The 24,468-nt window shown below is 34.2% G+C and overlaps 1 protein-coding gene across 1 annotated transcript; it reads left to right on the forward strand.

Moving 5' to 3' along the window:
• The first annotated feature begins 13,857 nt into the window (after positions 1-13,857).
• On the forward strand, positions 13,858-17,992 carry LOC109208315 (ankyrin-1-like). Its single transcript, XM_019371404.1, has 3 exons — positions 13,858-14,060; positions 14,794-15,541; positions 16,347-17,992. The coding sequence occupies exons 2-3, from the start codon at positions 14,831-14,833 to the stop codon at positions 17,646-17,648; spliced, it is 2,013 nt and encodes a 670-aa protein (XP_019226949.1). The 5' UTR covers positions 13,858-14,060; positions 14,794-14,830; the 3' UTR covers positions 17,649-17,992.
• The last annotated feature ends 6,476 nt before the right edge of the window (positions 17,993-24,468 follow it).

Raw genomic sequence — 24,468 nt, forward strand, 5'->3', positions numbered from 1 at the left:
AGTATCTAGTAGAAGGAAGAAAAGAAAAACGACTCGAGGGATTTGGTCACAAGGAAATGCGGAGAGAAGTGAGAAACAGCAGGAGAGGGAGCTGGAATACTTTCTCTATCGCCACAATTTGGAGGGGGACAGGAGAAGGCGAGGGTAATCTGTTTGGCCTTTAGAAATCCCCATCAATACTACTGCTACTGAAAACATTATTACAACAATAAGTAACTTAGTCAATGGCCGTCCACTTGCCATTTCCAGCAAGCTGTAGGCGTGTAATATGCTATATGTAATTATATGCCAAATAGTAGTTTGCAAGTTCCTGGCTTTATAGAAGTGCTCCACTTGTATTCTTTGGTAAGAGAACTTGAAAAAAAGAATCTGATTCTATATTTCTTAAATATTTTCCTAAGAAAAAAGTGCCAAAAGATCTTTCTTAGCGTTATACAGATGGCATTAATATAGTATTGCCTTTCTGTTAAGATTAAGAGCGGACCTGACTAAATTGCTTATTCATGTTTCATTTCTAAAACAAAAATAAATGACTTTAGTAATGGAGTATGTCTTTTGCATATCTATACCTCAGCAAAGTAAAGTATTGTGTATACATTACCATTTTTAATATGTTTCATTGCGCTTTAGCTAATTGTAATCCCACCGTGCATGTCTAACTTTGCATAAATTAGGTTACGATTTATTGGTGCTAGTTAATTCATGAGAGGAATTTTGTTACATAGTCTTTGCTTACTGAGTTCAGAACTAATGATGAACTTTTCATACCAATGGCAGAATCATGGGCCAGAACGGACTCTGTGCACGCTCTTTGGCTATTTCAGTCTCTTATTAAGGAAAATAGGGTTAAAGAGTTACTTGCCCAAAAAAGGAATAAGAAAATTGTTTGTAGCTTTTACTTGGTTTTAAGTGCCTGCACTATGTATTTTTGGATACTTGTGTGATATAGGTTATGCACTTGTTTTGAAGGTTAACCTGTTATGTAGCAAATTGGATGCAACATGTGATGTTTATCTCTTTATTGGTTTGTTTATACTTTGGCAGGGGTTTGATATCACAGATTATCCTGGAGGGTGCTGGATGACGACCGTCTTCAACTACTTGAACAATCCTAAGAATGTTGACAAGTTGAAGGGCTATGCCGGAAAGGCGCTTAAGCAGTACAACAATACTTTAGATGCACTTTCCATGTCTTGCCAGTTTGTCCATTTCCTTTTGTTTTCTTTTACTAATGAAGAAAGTTCTACTGATTTTTTTAGGCCACCAATTATGAGGTCGAGAGCGTTTTGAAGGTGAATGGCGATGGTTGTCGTGACTTTATTTACTATCTTACCTTTTCTGTCAAGAATGGCGAGCATGACGTTTTTCAAGCAAAGGTGGTGGAAGATTTAAAGACTGCTATCGTCAGGCCGAAGGTTAAGGATGTTAATGAGTAAAGACTGCTAACAGAACTGTTAGGCTTTCGTTGGTGTTTCTTATGATGTTTTCAGTATGTTAATATTTCTATCTGGAGTCTTGGTAGAACCTTGTGTTCTATAAGTTATTAGGCTGCTGTAAGATATTATTTAATCCCAACTAGTTTATCTACGTATGAGTTTCTCTTCTGCAACTCCTAGCCCATTTGATTTGACACACCGGGTATGTTGTTTGTCATATATAAACAGCTGGGGAAGATGATGTTAACAGTGTGTTAAAATATGCTGATTTTTATGCAATTAATCTAGTCTTTAAGTTCATTTATGTACTTTCGTTAGCTTGACACTTTTGCGTGGAAAATCAATGGTTCTAAGTATTAGTATGAATTTGGATTTGACTGCTTTTTGAACTTGAAAGTTGAATGTTCATCTTGCGTTTGCAAATGCTTTTCATACATGCATTTTTTTTTTTCTTTCTCTCGGTTTAAATTTAGCATTGTGCAAAGTTAATATTCACTATTCACTCCGGTCGACTTTAAGTGTTTTTTGGTTCTTTTGAATTCACCTTTTAGCATTAATTAATAATAAAATTTACCATATTAACCTTAACTTACTCATTAAAAATATAATATACTCCTAAGCTCTTTACTCCAAGGATTACTTTGAAAGGAAGAAATTAATTCATTCTTGATATTTGAAAAATATGCATATATTTGTTAGGTTACCAATAATACTTATCATAAAAAATTACCTCTAATTGCCTTAAAAGTGATTTGGTTGCGCAAATGTGTTTTACTCGTCAGTGCGTAGAATTTAATTTTTTTTACTTTATATGAGTATTTGGGTGTTTGGCTTCTTTTGACGTAAACTTGAAATCAATAACCCGAAAAAAATCTAAAATGCCATATATACACTGTAAAGAATATCCCTATGCTGTTGTTACATAAATTTGAAATCCTTTTCCCACCGCTATTCGAGATCAAATCGCGTGACACTAGTCCTCTTGGATCTGTTGATTATCTAAGGTACAATACTATTACTTTGGCATGACTTTTGGGTTCATTTTATGGCTTTTCCGGGTTATGCAACACGAATTTGTAATTATATCATTTTTTTGTGTGTATTAGTACGGAGTATATGATAATTCTGTAGAATTTTTTTTTTGTGGATTCTGACTGGCCTGAAATTTTATAGGATCATAGTAAATGGCCTAGTGATCGATACTTATATTTTTGGTAACTAATTAATTATATTAATCACCAGTATAAAGAATACAAAATCACAGTGTTGCTACAATTCAACAAGCTCTCTAAAATCCAACTCGGTGCTTTGTGGGATTATATTGAGTTTATTGTTGTTGTTGTTGTATAGTTCCAAGGATAGAGGCACCCCTCCTAGGGAGGGTTTCCATACTTATCCTGTAGCTAGGGGATTGCTCATAGACAACAATAATCCAGGACTGTCTCTATACTACTAGAATGGACAGAGTTGTAATAGTTTTCTGATATCGGCAGTTGCTCTGATGTTGCACGTATAGGCAATGTCTTTAGCTATAGCCTCCATTGTTCTACTGCTTTGCATCTGCAGTGTAGACACTCGTGGGATGTACAAAGAAAACCGATAAATCACACAAACCCCATAATCTCAGTCAAACTCGGAAAAAAACCCGATTGTGGTTTGGGGTTGGAAAAAAATCCCGACCATAATTGGTTTGATTTGGTTTTAACTAAAAAAAGTCAAACCGAAACTAAACCAACCCGATATTACATGTATACAATTTTAAAAAATATTTTATTCATATAAGTATTTATTGTAATATAATTTATAAATATTTCTTAAACTTGTTCACAGTTTTATCTTTAAAAGTATTATTTAAAGTTTGGACTTAACATTGTTGAATGGTCAAGTAAATTTTATAGCCCATAAAAGTAGTAAGTCAAATAAGTTCAAATCAATACTAATGCTAATAAAAGAAATTCAATTCAACACTAGGAATGACAATAGTGTTGGATATCTATTTTTTCAGTTTTGCATTGATTTATAATGAAAATGTATAACCTAGTTTATCTTCTTTTTTTATGCTTAATTGTGTAACTAATAGTACTTATTAGTTGTACTTATTTAGCACATCCTATATAGTATTTTTTGACTATATGTTAATTTTTATTATGGTGCATTAATTAGTAATATTTTCTTTGTGTGATTTTATTATCTATGTTATTGAATATTTTAGTAGAATGTTGTGACTCATCTCATATTATTATCTAATTTTTTTTTGAAAAAAACGTTATATAGATGTAACCTACTAGGACTAAAATAAAATTTTGGAGCACAAGTTACATATTTTCTGCTATTAAGATTTTACCGGGAAAAAACCCAAAAAAATCGAAAAACACGAGAAAAATCGAGATTGAAAAACCCGACTTTATTTGTTTGGTTTGATTTATAAATTTAAAAACCCGAAACCAGTGATTTGGTTTGGTAATTGAAAATCGGAACGAACCCGACATATGTACACCCCTAGACGCTAGGATACAAATGTTTGCACCTATTAGCTTGTTGGAGTAACTTACAAGATGTAAACAACTTGCTTCATAGTAGCATTTAGGACCTGTAGGTTGCTATCGTCCGAAAGATGTACATATTAGAATCTACTTGATGTTGATTAATATTGGGATTTTTACCTTCCTATATCATATATGAAACCTTATTACCCTCAATGTTTAAGGTTTTAGTTAATTACATTTCAGCATACCAAATTACCATTTTTATACCATAATTCAAATTAGGGATATAATTAAGGGTTCATTTATATTAGGCATAATTATATGACTGTATCTTCCCACTTTCTCTTTCCTTTCATCTCAACTGTTCACAGCACACACACAACTCACGATGCTCCTATGCTTCCTCTCGTTGATCATCCCCAACTGCCCACCGCCTCTCAATTGTTATTAAGAATCGAAGAATATCATATTTTCAGATTCACAAGAAAATATTAAATTCTTTGATCGAATCGCTTGAATTCCCACTGGAAATAATAATGGCAGAGAGTTCGAAATTTCAAACACAGATAGAAATCAAGCAACAAATGGCGGCGACGAGATTCTCACTTTTTGATATCTGAATTTCTTTCGAGCTATGACATTTTGTATGGAGATCACTTCATGAATTGTCTATTCTTGAAACCCTATTTTTTTGGGGGGATTTTTACATTCCTATGCCACATAGGAAACCTTTTGTAGTCAACATTTTTTTCAATATAAATTGTAGTTTAATTGTAGTATAAATATAGTAATTTTATAGATACTCTTAAAAACAATACAGCTTTATACAATACTTAAACTGATTTGTAGTTTATTTGTAGTTTTTTTGAAGAAATTTTGTAGGTCAAGAGAAAATTTTTTAGTCAACATTTTTTTTCAACATAGATCATAGTTTAATTGTAATACAAATGTAATAATTTTGTAGATACCCTTAAAAACAATACAGCTTTATACAATACTAAAACTGATTTGTAGTTTATTTGTAGTTTTTTTTGTAGATGAATATAAGATTTTGTAGTCAACATTTTTTTTCAACATAGATCGTAGTTTAATTGTAGTATAAATATAGTAATTTTGTAGATACCCTTAAAAACAATACAGCTTTATACAATACTAAAACTCATTTGTAGTTATTTGTAGATAAATGTAGGAATTTTGTAGATATTAACATAAAATCAGACTTCCTCTTCTCCATTATTTCTTCTTCTCAAAAAATACAGAGATGAGACCCATTTTTTATAATCAGATTTTTCCCATTCAATTGTAGCATGATTGGGATTTTGGACACGATTGAGTGTTGTTGCTGAGGTATTGTTCTATATTTTATTGTTTTTTTGATTTGTGTATTGAGAAAAAAAAGATGAAGAACATATTTGATTTCTGTTTGTTGAAGCTTTTAGTCTTTTTTTTTAATTACGAAAAAAATTCCAATGGCTTTGCCTACCAATCAAATCTGATCTGGAGAAAAATACGCAGATGACAAATCTCCTTTCCCTTTTTAAAAATTGAATTTAATGTAGAATCAATTAACACCAAGATTCTCTCCTTAATTTTAGCGCGTTTTTTAGGGAATATTCTGCCCTTTTAATGCCCTAATAGTCGAATGGTATATAAATTGTACTAAAAGTATGGACTGGGCGGGTAATTAACAAACTATGCACATTTAGGGTAATAAGGTTTCATATATGGTATAGTTAGGAAAAAATCCCATTAATATTCTTGCTATAATGTTGGGCTCGTGCGGAGCACAGACAACAAACAACTAGTCACTATACACATAGTGGTACAAGTTTCTCAATTCTAATGACATAACCACTGTGATCCAAATTGGACCTTAGTGTTCTTCCCTTTTAGCCATGCTTCATGCGTGGATATTGAATAAGAGTTTAAGTTCTTTGGGAAGAAGTTGTAGATCATATCATGCATGTAGATAACTATATTTAATAATATTGATTGATTTTCTAAAATAAATGATAAGAAATCTATTATACAAGCAAACTTTTACTGATCGTGTAAAAAAATAATTTATTACACTATGGGTGTGTATATAAAATCAGTGTTTTAAAAGGCGTTTTCGGGGCGATCCTTGGGGCGAGGCACACCAAAAATGCCCTGAGGCGATGGTGGGGAGCGAAAGTCTTAAGAGGCGTACGCCCAACGATTCGGGGCGTACGTCTGGGTGTTGAGGCGAGTTTTTGTAGTGAGACTAAGCACAAGAGACCTAAATTCTCTAAAGTTAAAAAGTAACTGCAATTAAAAATTAAGACTTTTTTTTATTGCTAGACACCCTAATTTATTGTCATGACCCGGATTTCCCACCATCGGGATCGTGATGGCGCCTACTCGTGGTAGCTAGGCAAGCCAACTTATTTACCTTTTCATCACTAAACAATTAATTTAGCAGTTTATAACAGCAATTTAGAACTTGAAGTTTAACAAGAATAACAGCGGAAGTCTGATTTATAAAAAAAAAATGAATCAAAACGCAAAACCGTCAATAACAGCCTCTACCCAAGATTTGGTGTCACATTTACTCACGAACCACTAAGAATAAACTAAATACAAAGGTCTGAAAGAAATATAACAGCTGTCTGTCTCGAAAACAATGAGGCAACAGTCAAAAGGAAAACATAAAGAAGAGACGTCGGGCCCGCGGACGCCTGCAAGGCTACCTCAGTCTCGTGAATAGGAAAGTCTGCTCCCGAACTACTGTTGCTGCTCCTCAAAACCTGGACCTGTGCAAAAATACACAGAAGTGTAGCATCAGCATAACCGACCCCATTTGCTGGTAAGTGTCTAGCCTAACCCCGGCGAAGTAGTGACGAGGCTAGACTGGACATCACATAAACCTGTGCAGTTATAAATATACAATGGGAATCGAATACCAAGTAATTAACAACATGGGAGGGAGGGAGGCATGCTAAGGGGAGATACAATACTAACAGTAATCCAGAGTAACGACTAAAACAGCTTAGGTTCACAATGAACAAAGAATCGATACTCAAATACAAACACATAGCCTCAATAACTGTTGCGGCGTGCAACCCGCTCCATAATTACTATTGTTGCGGCGTGCAACCCGCTCCACAAATACCACTGTTGCGGCGTGCAACCCGACCCATATCATTTATCATGTATCATTGTTGCGGCGCGCAACCCGATCCTCACCTTTTACTGTTGCGGCGTGCAACCCGATCCTCAGTATCATTTAACAGTCCGACTCCCCAAACAACAGTCACAATTAAGGGGCATAAAAATAAGTAAATATTTGACAAACATCCCGGCAAGGGAATAACCAACAACGCTTTCTCTTTCTTACTTTTCTTACCTTATAATTCACTCTACTATTTTGAGCCAACGCTCCAAAGAATCAAGTCATTTCGTATAATTTCCATATTCGTATCACAATTCGAGCCTATGCTCCCAGGAATCAAATGATCATATTACCGTTCACATGCTATTCACAACATATAGAAGTCCTCAATAAACACGGAGTTCACAACCAAGTCATGATAATCACGTTATAAGGACTCACGGTCATGCTAGACACCAATGTATAGACACTCGTCGCTATGCCTATACATCGTACTCGATCACATAGCAATTAGCAACAAGACTCAACTCCTATTCCCTCAAGCTAGGGTTAAACCAAACACTTACCTCAAAGCCTTGAAATTCACTTAATCCTCAACTATTGATTTACCTCGCGGTTCCACCTCCAATTCGCTCGAATCTAATCACAAATTGCTCAATTACTTTAATAAACACTATATGAATTAGTTTGAATGCATAAAACGATTTTCCCAAAGTTTTACTCAAAATCCCCCCCCCCCCTCGGGCCCACGTGGTCAAAACCCGAGGTTCGGACCAAAATCCGATTACCCATTCCCCCACGAACTCAAATATGTAGTTTGTTTTGAAATCGGACCTCAAATCGAGGTCCAACTCCCCAATTTATAGAAAACCTAGGTTCTACCCAAAAATCCCAATTTCACCCATGAAAATCTTTGATTTCAAGTGGAAAACATGTTTAATGATGTTAAAGATTGAAGGAATTGAGTAAAAATCAACTTACAAGTGATTTGGGATGAAGTTTGCTCTTGAAAATTCGCCTATGGTATTTGGGTTTTGAAAGAATGGTGAAAAGTGGTGAAAATTCGACTAAGTATAAAATTTGCTGGGCCTCGGATATGGGAAATGCGAACATAGGTTCGCATTTGCGAACAAAACAGGCATGGGAATTGCGAACATTTTAGTTCGCATTTGCGAACTTGGGTCTGGAGGCCAGGTTTCGCATTTGCGAAAATGCGATCGCATTTGCGATCAGTGGCCTCTCGCATTTGCGAGAAAAATCCTCGCATTTGCGACCTGTGCGTAATTTCCCAGACCTCGCAATTGCGACTCGAAGCTCGCATTTGCGAGCTCGCAATTGCGAGTCCCCCTTTCGCATTTGCGAAAACCACAGAAGCCAACATACCAGATTTTTTTTTAAATGAGAAATGCAATCCGATGCCTATCCAAAACTCACCCGAGCCCTCGGGGCTCCAAACAAAACATGCATACAACTTTAAAAACTTCCTACGGACTTGCTCGTGCGACCAAATCGCCAAAATAACATCAAAATCATTGAATCAAACCTCAAAACACATGATTCTTCTTCTAAACTTCATAACCTTTCAAGCTTTGAACTCATAGTCCGAAACACGTCAAACGACGTCCGATTTCAACCAAACTTTACAGAAAGCGCTTAACACATATTTAAGACTTGTACCGGGCGTCGGAACCAAAATACGAGTCCGATACCATAGTCTTTTAATAAATTTTTATTTCCATTTTCCTTAATAATTTCAGAAAAACAATTTCACAGAAAAATTCTTTCCTCGGGCTCTAGACCTCGGAATTTGATTCCGGGCACATGCCCGAGTCCCATATTTTTCTACGGACATTCTGGGACCGTCCAATCTCGGGTCCGGGTCCGTTTACCAAAAATGTTGACCAAAGTCAACATTAATCATATTAATATCAAAATTCTTAAAAATTTTCACAGAATTCACATATTTCAACATAAAAGCTTCCCGGCTACGCGCCCGGACTGCGCACGCAAATCAAGGCAAGTAAAAATGAGGTTTTCAAGGCCTCGGAAGCATGGAACGAATGAGGAAACAGGTGATGACCCCTTTGGCCCGTCACATTTATGGTCTTTCCCAATTATTTTTATCTTGTCCACTAGTATGCTACTATCTCTCAAAAGCAACGAACAATTAATTATTATTTTTTTTACAAATGCAAAGAAAACTCAATCTCCTCTTTCAAAGTTCAAATTGAAGGTTAGTCATCATTTTTGTTCCTCCACGTAGAGAACTTTATTCTTTTCAACTCAAGTTACTTGTGCTTGTATTTTACCTTATCAAAAAAAAAAAGTTACTTGTGCTTGTAAGCAGCGTATAATGGATTGTTTTGACTAGTTTTTATGGGGATGGAGCACATCTAAATATATTTTTTCACTTATTTATAGTTTTATTCAATTTTACCTATTTAAAAATATTTACTATAAATATATTCTTTTATAAAATATTAATAATTAAATACTCATGGGACTTACGTCCCATGCCTCGGGCTTGAGGCGTATGTAAAACCTCTCGCCTTATGCCCACGCCTTTCAAAACACTTTATAACATGTATAAACCCTCTTGATAAAATACAAGGGGAAACTTTGTACGTCCAATTTTCCTTTTTATTAGTATTTATAAGTTTTGATGATTTAAGGCTGATGATAACACAAGACTGAAATTGCAGATGTGTGAATGTACATGCACCTTCATTTGCTCCCCATTTCCAAGGCCAAATCAAGTTGGTTGGTGGGATAAGATGCATATATAATCATCCCACTTTTTACATGTCCCTCATCAAGTGATTGCTTTTGTTTCATTATTTCTTCAATCTTTTTTGCAGTTTGGCCTATGGTCAGCCAACGTATCTTGGATTATCACTTAGGTTCATTGAGAAGCCAAGAGAAAACAAGATGAGAAATTGCATGCATATATATATATATATATATATATATATATATATATATATATATATATATATATATATATGTATATATATATTTCAAATGCTAGTATAGAAATAGCAATAGAATAAAGACATAAGATTACTTAATTACCTAACTTTAACTTTAGGTTATCTAAAAAAGTTAATGGAAGGAAGTGACCTAAGCATCCCTCTAATGCAAGTGCCAATTCAGCATACATTTGGGTGGAAATATTAGGGAAGTCTTGGAAAAACAACAATAACATACTCAGTGTGATTTCATGAATGTGGTTTGCGAAGGATAAGATATGCGTAGACCTTACTCATACCTTATGAGATAGAGAGGTTGTTTCTAATAGACCCTCGATTCTAGGAATGTCTTGGGCGTTGCCATGAAGAAAAAAATGGCTTTAATATTGTGACTGAACATTGCATGTTATCCCCATTGGTATAGAGTCGTTATGGCAACAATGTACTTGTATGATATACTCCATCAACTCTGAACTCACTCTATTACTACTAAAAAACAGGATTTAGCGACGAAAAAATTCTGTAGCTAAATCAAAAAATTTGTCACTAATCCGATTTAGCGATAGAATATCAAAAATACTGTTAGCTGCGAGCGATTTAGCAGTAGACTAGCGACGAAACTCGTAGCTAATTCCAGTATTTTAGTAGATATATATTTTGTGCTCATGCATGTGATGTTGTGGCGTTTTGACCAAACATATAAAGGAGAAAATGAAAAGGACTAGTGAAAAAGTAGTGTAAGCAATGAGTTAAATTTGACAATCACATTCATTATAATTGCTGCTAAAAGCAAGAGCCTACAATATACTATGACTCTTATCTCTTCACTTTTTGACTCATTTCAGATCTTAAAGGCTAAAGCTGCTTTTTCCACATGTGCATATCCTATAAAGAGTGTGATAGGCTCGTGGAAAGATTGATGGCGGTCCATATCTTGGTCGGTTCTCTAAAATATATAATACTTTCAATTTAGATAAGGTAGTTTGACGTGGTACGAAGTTTAAGAAAAAAAATTTAAAAACTTGCGGTCTTAAAAGCTTAAGGCGTAAAAGCTTTGTGGGGCCATGACATTTTTATGGTTATAAAGGCTTCTCATTAAGTGTAAAATAAAGAGTTTGAAGTTAAATTATTTCAATTGTGAAAATGTGTCATTCTTTTTGGAACGGACTAATACAGAAAATGTGTCGTCTAAATTGAATCAGAAAGAGTATTAATTAATACAAGAAAGAAAGTTATAAATTAAACTTATAGCAAAATTGATGCAGGGGGTTAGGAGGAGGGGCTAAAACATAAAAGGTTGTAAGTTGATGCTTGAACTAATTGAGTATTTCACTTTAATATATGTATATATTATCGTTATCGCCAAAGAATGTGGTGGGATGATTGAAATCTCTTCATTCTTAAACAAACATCAGGTTCCGTAATACAGAAACTTCTGCTAGAAAGCGGGTCTTCTTTAATAGATCTTACCCGATACAAATCCGAATTAATCGCGTGATTTTGGATAAAGAACGCGTCAAGTAAAGGAAAAAAAATGAGAGGGAAGATAGAAAAATGGAGAGAAAAATTTCATCACTATTAGTTATTGTCAAACCGACCATGACATTGAATACATACCAAAAAATAGAAAATATATATGGGTAATGGTTTGGTCTTTTTCCATTGTCAACACAAGCGTTTGCCAACCAAAATTTCGGGTATAAAAGCCATTTTTGCTTATTCCATTTATTTGGTCTTTTTCCAATATTGTCAAGGACCGTTTGCCTCAATAAATTTCGGATACGCAAGCCATTGACATATTGAAATATATAAATATGGAGAATATTACTTCACCGATCTCAATTTATGTGCCATTAGAGAGTATTATTTTATTTTTCTTAATTTATGCATCATACTTTCTTTTTTTAGCCTGTCACGTAAAATTTTTTATACTTTCTTATTTAAAAATAATTAAACTTTAAACCAATCCTTTTATTCTTAATGAGATAATCTATAGATACACACATTTTTATACTTTAGACTACAAATTTCAAAAAATAATTTTCTTTAATTTCGTGCCTAATCAAACAGTACAACATAAATTGGGACGGAAAAAGTACATTTTACATACCTACATATATTCTATCATACTCTCTCCCTTTCTCTCTCTTTTCATGTACAATAAAATGAAGTACTTTTTTTTTTTTATCCTGGACGGAGGAAATATAACTTGTACTCGAATAATAATACTATCATGTTTTCTTACTTAGCTAGCGTTTGGCCATAAATTCTCAAATTTGTTTTAAAAAATTTGATTTGGGTGAAGTTTGGTTTGAAGATGAAAATGTGTTTGGACATCAGTTTTCAAAACATATTTCCCAAATTTATTTTGAAAAATATGAAACATGACTTATACCCACAAGTTCTAAAAACTATCACGAATACCCAACAGTACCATTATCAATAACATTTATTATATTATCGCAACCATAGTCCTGAACATAAATAAATTTGGTACAAAATTATCATTTTAACTACATGATACAATATCAGATGACCGAGAAGACGAAGCAACATTGTTACAAAATAATAAATGGTGGGCTCTTTTATAAAATACAAAGAGTTTGGGTCAATTTTTAAAAATATGTAATAGTGATATTTTGGCCCAAAATCAGCTATTGAGTTGGATTTGAGATTTGAGGTTTTGCCAATTGTAGGCAAAATCTATGGCCAAACATATGTCATCTCGCTCAAAAACCAGCTTATACTCCCTCCAGTCCACAATAAATGACCAATTTATCTTTTTATTTTGGTCCAAAATAAGTGTCCATTTATATAATCAAGAAAAAGATTAATTTATTTTTCGAAAATTACCCTTATGCACGTATCCTTAAAAAGTCTTTTACTCCTCACATTAAATTATGCTACAATATTTAATTAAGGGTAATTTAGTAACACTAATTATTTTTGTCTAGATTTTAATATTTTCTTAATGGGTCTGTCCAAAATAAATTAGTCACTTATCGTACACCGGATGGAGTAGTTGATTAACTACTGAAGCATGGGTATATTCCCAACTTAAGACTTCTCAATTTAATATTTTTTAATCTAACTTCATATTCAATTTTGACCCACAAAAATGCAATATGTGTTTATCGTCCATATTTGAATCAATCATTACTTACTTTCCAAAAAAGAGGAAATGATGCCCATACTTAATTCAACTAGCAATTTGTTTTTGATTTCCTATTCGATGTCGGGTAGTCGTATTAGAGCCCGATTATATCCAAATTCCTACAAGATAGGGCCTCATTCGGGGGTAAGCGCTCCTTACCAAGAATTTTTTCATACAAAAAACTCGATTTCGAGACCTCTTGTTGACATCCTTTGGTGGTCAACTAGCAAATGTTGAGAAAATATGACAACATACAAAATTAGACTACTTTTTCCGATCGTTAAAAAAATAAAAAGAAATTAATCTCTTATGATCAATCTTAGTTTAGATAAAAAAAAATATGACCTTACAAGAATCTCATATGTTTTATTTAGAAATCCTTTCTATTATCTTTTACCAATCTGGTATGAAAAAAGTAATATAAATAAAAGTATATAATAATAGATAAATAAATCACATAAATGTAACAATCAAATATCTGATCCGACAGCGACAACAGGAACATTGAACATTAACTAACAGTCCCGCGTTTTTAATTTTGCCGCCCCCGCCATTACCCCCCTTTCCACTTTAGTCACTTTCTCAGTTTCAGCTTTCCCAATTTACCAAGCACCCCCCCCCACCCCCACCCCACCCACCCACCCCGTTTCTGGCGTGCTTTTGACATTCAACCATCATTATCAATTCCATCAAATTTCACATTTCAATAAGTAAGAATCTTTCCTCCCTTTTCATGAAACTCCTACGTGCTTACTACCACACTTTTATCTTGTTGTGACTTCGTCCTCTTTTTTTACTTGGAAAATTTTCAGCAAAAGTACTGTACAAAAGTATCTGATAGCCCTATTTTCTTTTGCTGTAGAGCACAATTGTTATAGTAAGGTTAGTATTTCTGTATTTTATTACTGATACTTTCTGTTTTCTCATCTTCTTTAATTATATAGAAGAAAAATTGATGCTTTAGCTTGTTTGTATTCTGTTATTCTTCAATTGTTTTTGTTTGTTGATATTTCTAGTCGGTATTCTCATTCCTTCTGGTGGTAAGCCTATTCGTTGTGTATACTCTAAGTTTTAAAGTTTCTAACTTTTTCCTTAACCTTTCCTTTCATTCACCTTTACTCTCTTTTTTTTTTCGGTTCTTTTTTTTTTTTTTGGGCTTGAAATCTAGTAGGGTCCTCTCCTCATAATTACATTTGAGCTGTTGTCACCTTTTTGTCAATCCTATCTTCATGCATTAATCAATTGTTGTATTTTCTTGTTTCAGAATCTTTAATAGGAGAAGGGAATAAGCCCTTTTCAATTAGAAGTAGTTGGGAATTGGGACATTTTTGGCCTAGAAAAATCTCTCGGGTCTTGATTCCAGAGGTCGATCAAGAATTTAAACTATATGGGTTTAACCTTTAAGATGTTTAGCACTGAATTACTTGTAATTATGGGTTCAGAATTTAGTATTTATTGAAATTTTAGTGATTATTTACTAAACTTCTACATTCGTGTTGAAAATAGTGGATTCAGTTGAACCCGTATTATATGAGCTCCATCCTACCTTTGCTTGATCTTCGTGTGTCATCTTCTTGAGTTAAACCCCTGAAAGATTTGTTCTTTGTGTTTGTAGCTGAAGTTTTTCGGGTCTTGATATTCTTGCCATTGCAATGCCTCCAACGTATTTACCTCTTCGATGGGAGAGTACTGGGGACCAATGGTGGTATGCTGCACCAATTGATTGGGCAGCTGCAAATGGTCACTATGATTTGGTCCGAGAGCTTCTTCGCCTAGATGGAAATCACGTTATCAAGCTCACTTCACTACGTAGGATAAGGCGACTCGAGTCTGTTTGGGATGATGAAGAACAGTTTGATGATGTGGCTAAATGCCGGTCACAAGTTGCAAAGAAGTTGCTTCTTGAATGTGAGAACAAGAAAGGGAAAAATTCCCTACTTAAAGCTGGATATGGTGGATGGCTTTTGTATACTGCTGCCTCTGCTGGAGACTTGGATTTTGTTCGAGAATTGCTCGAAAAAGACTCCCTTTTGGTATTTGGAGAAGGAGAGTATGGTGTCACGGATATATTATATGCTGCTGCTAGGAGTAAATGTTGTGATGTGTTTAAGGTTTTGTTTGATTTTGCTGTATCACCGAGGTTTATAGCGCGTGGTGGTAGAGGGTCGGAGGAACAGATTGGGGAGATTCCGTCTGCTTATAAGTGGGAGATGATGAATAGAGCTATTCATGCGGCTGCTAGAGGAGGCAATGTGAAGATGCTGAAGGAGATTATTGCTGACTGTTCTGATGATATATTGGCTTACAGAGACATTCAAGGTGCAACTCTCTTACATACGGCCGCTGGCAAAGGCCAGGTCGAGGTAGGATTTGCTTGCTTACTAGTTTGAGCTTTTGCAGATTTATGTTGCTAGGTTTGGTTTCTCGTTTTGTTACAAATCAATACAGGCAGTGGCGGAGCTATGTGTTACAGTATATATGCTTACTATTTGTGTAGCAAGATCAACTATTAAGTAATATTTGGTAGTCTAATTGCAACAAATCTCAGCAACTTTTCTACTTTAACTAGCCATTTTATACCTCAAAGAGAATGAGCGTCTTAATTTTACCATAAGTTATTAGACTTCATCGCTCATATTAGTATGAAGTGGTAAAACCAGGATTTATCTTGCTTTGTTTAATTTCTTGGGAACTCCTTTACCTTTAGTGAATATGTTTACTGTAGAAATTTCTCCTACTAGGTTTTCTGAGTCTCAGATTTCCTAAGCATTTCCCATTTCAGTCCCCGATTCTGACATCCAACGGAGATGACCAATTGCTTTTGTTAACTATACTTATATGAGCGTTTAAGCCAATGCTAAATAGTGATACATGTTAACCCGGCATTTCAAATGGATTTGCACCTTTACTTCACCAATTGAACTTTTCTACTGAGCTTTGCTTTTTGCGTAGTCAGAGAACAGAAAGAATATGCAGATGGTTTGCATCCCATTAATGAAACCGAGAAGTTTTAGTTGGATTTCAGATATCATATTATCATCTAATAGTAAATGATTAATCTCTGATGTGGTGGTTATTTATACTTGTTATGTTTGTCATGTTTGAACAATACCTCATAATGGTTAGGCAATATTTATGTCCTTCATTTGCTCTATTTTATCGGTGCAGGTTGTTAAATATCTTTTAAAAAGTTCTGATATTATCAACTCCATAGACAATCAAGGCAATACTGCATTACATGTGGCTGCTTCGAGGGGCCAATTAGCTGTTGTTGAAGCTCTCATCGTTGCTTCACCTTCATTGGTGAACTCAAGAAACACTGCTGGAGACACATTTCTTCATGTTGCCATTACTGGTTTCCAAAATCCTTATTTCCGGAGATTGGACCGTCAAATTGATCTTATGAAGCAATTAGTTTGTGGAAAAATTTTCAATATTGAAGAAATTGTCAACGCTGAAAACAATGACGGTAGAACTGCCCTTCATTTAGCTGTCATTGGAAATATTCATTCTGAACTTGTGGAATTACTTATGACCGTCCGCTCTATTAATGTCAATACTCGTGATAAGGATGGAATGACACCACTTGATATCCTGAGGCAACGACCACGTTCTGCTTCATCCGAGCTACTTACAAGACAGTTGATCTCTGCAGGGGGGATTTTTAGTCATCATGATTATTCTGCAAGGAAAGTTGTCGCATCCCATTTAAAGATGCAAAACATAAGCAGCAGTCCCGGAACTTCTTTTAGAATCTCTGACACTGAAATATTCTTATACACGGGCATTGAACATGCACCAGAGGACAGTAGAAAAACTGAGCTTAGCAACACAAGTGAGCTGAGTCATCGCTACATGAGTCCCGATAGCTATTGTTCTAGAAATGACAAGAAACCTGGTTCCGCAGATCATGCAGCTGAAAAACTGAAACGCTTCTTCCATTGGCCAAAAATTAAAAAAAGAGATACGAAGAAGGTCAAGATATTGGTTGATCAGTGTTCTGCAAGTAATTCAGACGTGGCACCAGTCCCTCTTCGAGAAAGATACTCCAAGCCTTCATCACTCTCGAGCCACAAACGGACGCTCTCTGCTAGTAGTAACATTCCAAGTCCAACAGCAAAGAAGAAATTTGCTTCAGGGATAGTAAACGGTGTCATGCAAACCATACCACATCTCAGCCTCCCTCGTAGATCACCTCGTGCTAGTTCTTTCTCGATTTCATCATTGTCTTCGCGCAGTTCCTTGGACAAACAAAAAGCAATTGTAATTGAGACTGAGTTTTCTGGACCGTCTTGTTCTAATCAGGTAGACGGTGTATCATCAGACTTGACACACAAACAAAGCGCAGGACATAAAAGGTCGGTGAACCAATATTTGTGTTTTGGAGCCTCAGGACAACCTGTCAAGGCCTCTTCAAGTGGGATGCAGCCGTATGAACTTTATGAGCGGTCTGTTCTATCCATGGCTTGAACAATGGCACGTACGCATACAACAACAACAACAAAAAACCCGGTGCAATCCCACAAGTGGGGTCTGGGGACTTCAACCATGGCACGTGGGCATGGACTTCAATGATTTGGCAGGTCAGTGATCTCTTTTCCTGATTAATTTCCTAGTTGACGCGTTCGGATGTACTCATATAGCTCAAAAGCTATTGACATTTCTCTGAATTTAGTCTTTTTATTCCTGAAGAAAATGTAAATATGGTTAAGTTTGTAGCTGTAACTAAATGACTTTGTTTATGTTGCTCCTTACTTTGATGTAATAAGGAACTTTCTGCAGCTGGTTCAACAAATTTCTCTACTTTTTCTCCATTGTGTGCTAGATTTTCCAGCGAAAAAGAAGTTATATACGAGTTTTTTATATGGCAGAAATTCATGTCTGTAAATTCACAAGTTTATACCTTCATTAGCCCGCAAGGGTTGGCTGAGTTGGTTGGGGGAGTGATTTCCCACATGGGAGACCTGGGATCGCTTCCCCTCATCAGCAACCTCCTCAGTGAGAGCTCGTCGCACCGGGCATGCCTAGTGCGGTTTACATTTCCTGTGTGGTTTGCGAGCTATTGCACAGTGAGCAAGTTACTAGTGCACACCGGAAGGGTAGCGGCTGCGGGTTTCCCAAATTTTCCAAAAAAAATTTATACCTTCCTAATTTTGACAAGGGCATCTCTTAGTTAGATTTAAGGGAAAAGGTCCATATTTACTCCTCAAATATGCGAAATGGTCCACATTTGTCCTTTATAATATCATGTTCTTGCCGTTACAAAAGTGGTTCTTTTTGCCCTCATTTCAAAGCCACGTGTCTAAATAGTGAACTCAGTTATTATCATATATTAATTTGAGATTACGGTACAAGCTAATAAACTTGAGATCCTGGATCCGCCTATGATACTAAATAATATTAGGTAAGAGTTGGAGGGTATAACCACCATATTTACACAATTCGACCAAGTAAAGAACCTTTTAAAAAAAGACGAGTATTTTTGAGAGAGCCGACAAGGAACTCTATTAATAACTTGCTGTTTTGATCCTTTCTAACAACTCGATGAATTTAGTAGATCGTTTTAGGAGGCCCTAATGACTATAGATCGAACCTATCCAATTTTTACAGTACGATGGTTGGTTGTTCACGACCTAGTTGTATCTGTAGACAATTAATTGCGTCGAGAAAATATAATCAAGACCGAAAATATTGCAACAATCGTAATATTTGATTTCAAATAATTTGAGCGTTACAATCTCTATGGATCTTCTGATTCTTCTTTTCAACAGTAAATAAATGGGTGATTTTTAAAAATAGCCAGATTTACAACTGGTCGTTCAAAAGTAGCCCAATTTCAAAAGTAATCGAAATTTAGCCACTTTTTATGTAAAGATAAATCTGAGCGAAAATACTGTTCAGAACCCGGAAAAAAACTCCAGTATAATATGATGGAGTTCCAGCATAAATACACTAGAACTCTAGCATAATATACTGGACTTCCAGCAAGTATAATGGTCCAGTATAATATACTGGAGTTTGGAGCACCAATGCTCCAGTCTCCAGTATATTATACTGGAGCCAGCAAAGTATACCGGTCCAACATAATATGTTGGAGTTCATACACAAGTGCACCGAACTCCAGTATATTATGCTGGACCGGTCTCTATCGCAGCAAAACGGTGGCTATTTTTCATTGACTTGGTAAACGCTGGCCATTTTTGATTGACCAGTCCGAAAACTGGCTATACCGTGAAATTTTGGCTAAATAAATTCAAGGGCCTTTGACTTGATCTTGAATTTGTAGTTGTTGCCACGAACGATGATTTTGAATTCAACTAGCACGAACTTTAATTTGAACTCTTACTTCTTAAATCTTGATTTGTTTTTCGTTCTTAAGCTTGAACTTGAACTTGTAGAGAAATTTGCGGCGTTTGATCAATATCAGCAGTTCATCCAACAATTTGTTGCGTATATTAATGGGTTACCCACAAAAATAAAACTATTTACCCTTGTCTACCCATTTGTTTTTCTACCCATTAACTAATTATATTTCCTACCCATGGTAGGTTTTGTGGGGAATTTTTTCTTTATTCTCCAATTTTTTTTTTTATTTCTATGTTTCTTTTCTTTTCTTTTTTCTTTTTTTTTCTTTTCTTCTTTTTTTTTTCTCGTTTTCTTCTTATTTTTTTCTTTTTTCCTATTCTAATTTCATTTAACTTCTTTTTTTTTTTATATTCTTTTTCTCTTCATAATCTAATTTCATTTACTATTTTCACTATTTTTTATTATTCTTTATATATATATATATATATATATATATATATATATATATATATATATATATATATATATATATNTCCTTTTCTTTTTTCTCGTTTTCTTCTTTTTTTTCTTTTTTTTCTCTAATTTCATTTAACTTCTTTTTTTTATAATTTTTCTCTTTTCATAATCTAATTTCATTTACTGTTTTTACTATTTTTGATTATTCTTTTTTTTAATATTATTACTAAAGAAAAATCAAATTGTGTACCAATTAAATGTAGCTAATACAACCAACAAAATATTAACTAACATATGATACCAGTATAGTATATAGTTATACCAACAGGGTATACAATTGTACGCAAAGAGTTAAAAAAAGTTTAATTCAATTATTAAACTGAAATAATATCAGTTGTCAATAATAATTTCAAAAAATTCTAAAATGATCTAATTGTAAGAGTATACCGTTACATTATATAGCATACTATAATATTTTTTTTGCATTTTCAATTTGCCTCTCACGCTGGGTAAAAGCTTAAAGCAAATTAAAAGGAAAAAGGCAAGTGAATTTACGGGTAATAAGTATACTATTATAGTATATTGTATACTATTACAACATATTGTTACAGTATATTGCATATTATTATAGTATACTATAACAATATATTGTATACTATAATAGTATACTATTGCAGTATAACTATATACTCCTACAGCATATTGTATACTGTAGCGGTATACTGTAGCTGTGTTCTTCTTCGATTTTCAACTGAAAATTTCAATCTCAATCACCTCAAATCAGCTCCAATGCTATCAAATTTCAGTATGAACTTCCAGAAGGTACTATAAGCAATATTTAACAGCACCCACTTTGAATCAAACAAGAAATCTTCAAAAATAAAATTGAGCTTCAAGCCCAACAATGATGGATATTCAAATACACACAAAAATTTAGATATGGGAAGCTTACTCGAAGATACTATAAGCAATATTTTATAGCACCACATCGAATCAAACAATAAATCTTCAAAAAAACTATTTTCTTCCTTAAAACTTTACTATAACATATAAATTGAAAGTAAATACTATTGAAAAAAGAGATAGAGATAGAGGGGGTTGAGAGTGGGCGAGAAGTTGAACTAATATTTTCGGAATGGGGTTTTGACACAGTTGGGGAGTTGAGCAAAGAATTGGAGGAAGGTAAAATGAGGAAGAAGAAGAGGAACATAATAAAGGCGGGTAAATAGTTTGGGGCACATGGGTAGGAGTAGTAAATAGTTTGGGCCTGGGCACTAATGGGTAAATAGTTTGAAATTAATGGATATAAAGTAAGATTTAGCCGTATATTAAGGCAGCCTAACACAAGTATTTCATAGTTGGTTTTAAACATCATCTGGTGGAGTGAATAAGTAGTTGACCTACAACAATAAATAACTTTCGTAATAATAAGTCTAAGATAAGTATTTAAGTATTTAAGTTATACATATGTATATATATGTTGTCACTGTAAAAAATTGTTCGTGCCATTATCGTAATTTAAACTATTACAGAAATTATTTAGTATTTATTTTAGGTTATCAAGTAATGCTATTATAGAGTACTTACAATTTCCTTTTAATTGACCTTGTTATGCAAATATTTTTTAAACTGTGAATGAAACTTAAACTTGATAAGGTAATTAAAAAGTAGAATAATAACACGATATAACTAATTAAAATCGTAAAATGTGGTGAAACAAAGAGTTGACTTTGAGTAGTAGTTGAAAAAAAGAAAATCTTCGTACGAGATTTAGATTAAAAATTATCCACAAATAAGCGCCATCCAAGTGTTTCCTAAGATAATCACAAATTAATTGGCTCATTAGGTGTTTCCTTGGCGCTAGCTAGACGGAAGACTAGATATCTATTCTAAGGAAATAATCAGAATTAGCTAGATTTATAATTGGTAATTGAAAAATAGTCACAGTTTCAAAAGTAATCGAAATTTATCACTTTTTTATGTAAAGATAAATTCTTAATAAAAACATCCTTAATGTGCTGGAGTTTGAATTTTTTACATATGAGATTCCAGCATAATGTGCTGGAGCTCTAACATAATAAGCTGGAAGTTTATATGCACGAGCTCCAATGTCTAGCATATTATGCTGGAACTTCAGTGTGTTGGAGTTCCAACATTATACGATGGAGCTTCATAATTCAGCATATTATATTGAAACTTTCCGTGTTTCAGCAAAGTAGTGGCTAGTTTTCAATGACTTTATGCAAGCGCTGATTATTTTTCAATTACCAGTCCGAAAACTGACTAGCCCGTACTATTTTCACGTATTTATGGGAAATATATTAATTGAAGGTTGATGTTTCTGGTTTCACTTATTATAACATGTTAGTTATCATATATTACTCTCATTGAGTGCCATGTCACATCACAACCAAAAATAGGACCAAACTAAGCCTCTTGCAGATACATTTGTGAACAAGCATTAGGCTTGTTAGATACAGAAGAGAAATACCCTATATATGCTTAGCTACCAAAATCAGTTTACTAAACACCTTGACATAAAATTGGCCTTTTCTTGGCCAAATTCTGAAATTAACAATCCCCATTTGATCATTCTTCAGTTCAGTTATAACCTGTCTAGGCAGGGAAATAGGTGTAAAGTTTACTTAACTTTACAACATACACGTATTCATATTAGAGTCATAGCCGGGATTTAAAGTTTATGAGTTCTGAACTAGTTATCGAATTCATAGCTCGTCTTAGTTACTGAGTTCACAATTAAATATTTACACATAATTCTTTATTTGATGGATTTTCTAATACAAATACTGGATCTAAACAACCGAACTGATACCTAACACTCTACCTCCGATTTTTGTTTTCTTCTTATATTGAGTACGAAAGCAGAAAATTCTCCTTCATTTGTTGTGGTACTTAGTAATTTTAATTCTATAATTAATTAACTAATTTGTTGTTGTCAGTCATATAAGTAGAAGTATATATCTAGTACAGTGCAGAATTGGTGGCAGAAGTATAAAAAGATGGTGCTAGGTTCGTGGAATTTTCTTTGGCAGACGACTTAAGCTGTGAAAGGAACGTGTAAGTCAAATATAACTACATTGTGAGTTGTCATAGCAATTCAAAATTGCTATTCAATGATACCAGGAGACTCATAGCTTTCGTTTAAGACTTTGGGTGTATTTGGTATAACGGAAAATGTTTTCCTTGAAAAATGTTTTCCAAGAAAATGTTTTCTTGAAAAACAAGTAGTAATCTTATTTATTTTCCGGTATTTGGTACGCAAATTAAGGAAAATGACTTCTCAAGAGTATTCATAAATAATTTAGATATAATAAACATGAAGCCATAAACTTTCAAACCAACAACCTTCCGAACCCACATTTTTCATAAACTTTCGAACCGCTAAACTTTCGAAACCGCCGAATTTCTAACCCGTAAACTTTATAATTTCTAAACCCGTAAACTTCCAAACAGATAAACCTCCGAACTCATAACTTTGGAACTTGTAAAATTTTGAACCTTTAAACCGATAAATAAAAAAACTAAAACTGAAAAATATATTAAAAATATTTTTTTCGGGGGGAGGGGCAGGGACCGGGGGGAGGGGGGAGGGGGATGGGGGAACGCAGTTGGGGGTGGGTGGTGCAGAAAAATAAAAAAACAGAAATTTTAAAATTGCAATAAAAAAATAATATTTTTTTGTGGGAGGGGGTGGGGGTGGGTATGGGGTGGGGGTGGGGTGGAGGGGTAGTAGGGTGGGTGGTAACGGAAAAACTGAAATTTGAAAAAAAAAAAATCTTTTTTGGAGAGAGGGGGTGGGGTGGGTTGGTGAGGGTAGGGAAGGTTGAGAAGGAGTTTTGGAAAATATTTTTCCCTTCTCTTGATAAGGAAAATATTTTCCTCCAATTGAAGGAAAATAAGTTCATACCAACCAAACATGGAAAAATTGAAAAATATTTTCCGGAATGCAAACACACCCTTTGTTTCTAAAATAATATTCTTAGTCAAGCAAAAACATTACCCACAATCTCTTCCTTCTAAAAAAACGACTACAGTCAGACCTCTCTATAACAACATCCTTATCCTTATATAATAGTCATTTATTATAAAAGCCGCGTTATTCTCGGACCGAATATTTTATTATGTTATAATATATGTCCTCTATAACAGCACTTCATTATAGCAGCTAAAAAAATTCGGAATAAGCGAGACTGTTATAGAGAGGTTTGACTGTATGTATACAACCAACGTAAAAAAAGAATTTACACTATTTCAGGTCATATAAAAGATAATCATATAGGTAATCGTTAATACAAATGAAAATTATTAAACTGTAAATACATGGCAAGTTACCTGATTACAACATGTTAAAATACAGGAAAATTCATCACACAGAAAGTGTATGTATATGTTAAATCCTTGTTTAAATATTGGAAAATTAACCGGGGCAAAGAGCTAGAGGGGTGGAATGAGTTCACCCGAATCTCTTCCGCGAAAAAATTATTTTTTATATATAATAAATGTTGAA

Source organism: Nicotiana attenuata, unplaced genomic scaffold (genome assembly GCF_001879085.1).
Source record: "Nicotiana attenuata strain UT unplaced genomic scaffold, NIATTr2, whole genome shotgun sequence".
Classification (NCBI taxonomy): Eukaryota; Viridiplantae; Streptophyta; class Magnoliopsida; order Solanales; family Solanaceae; genus Nicotiana; species Nicotiana attenuata.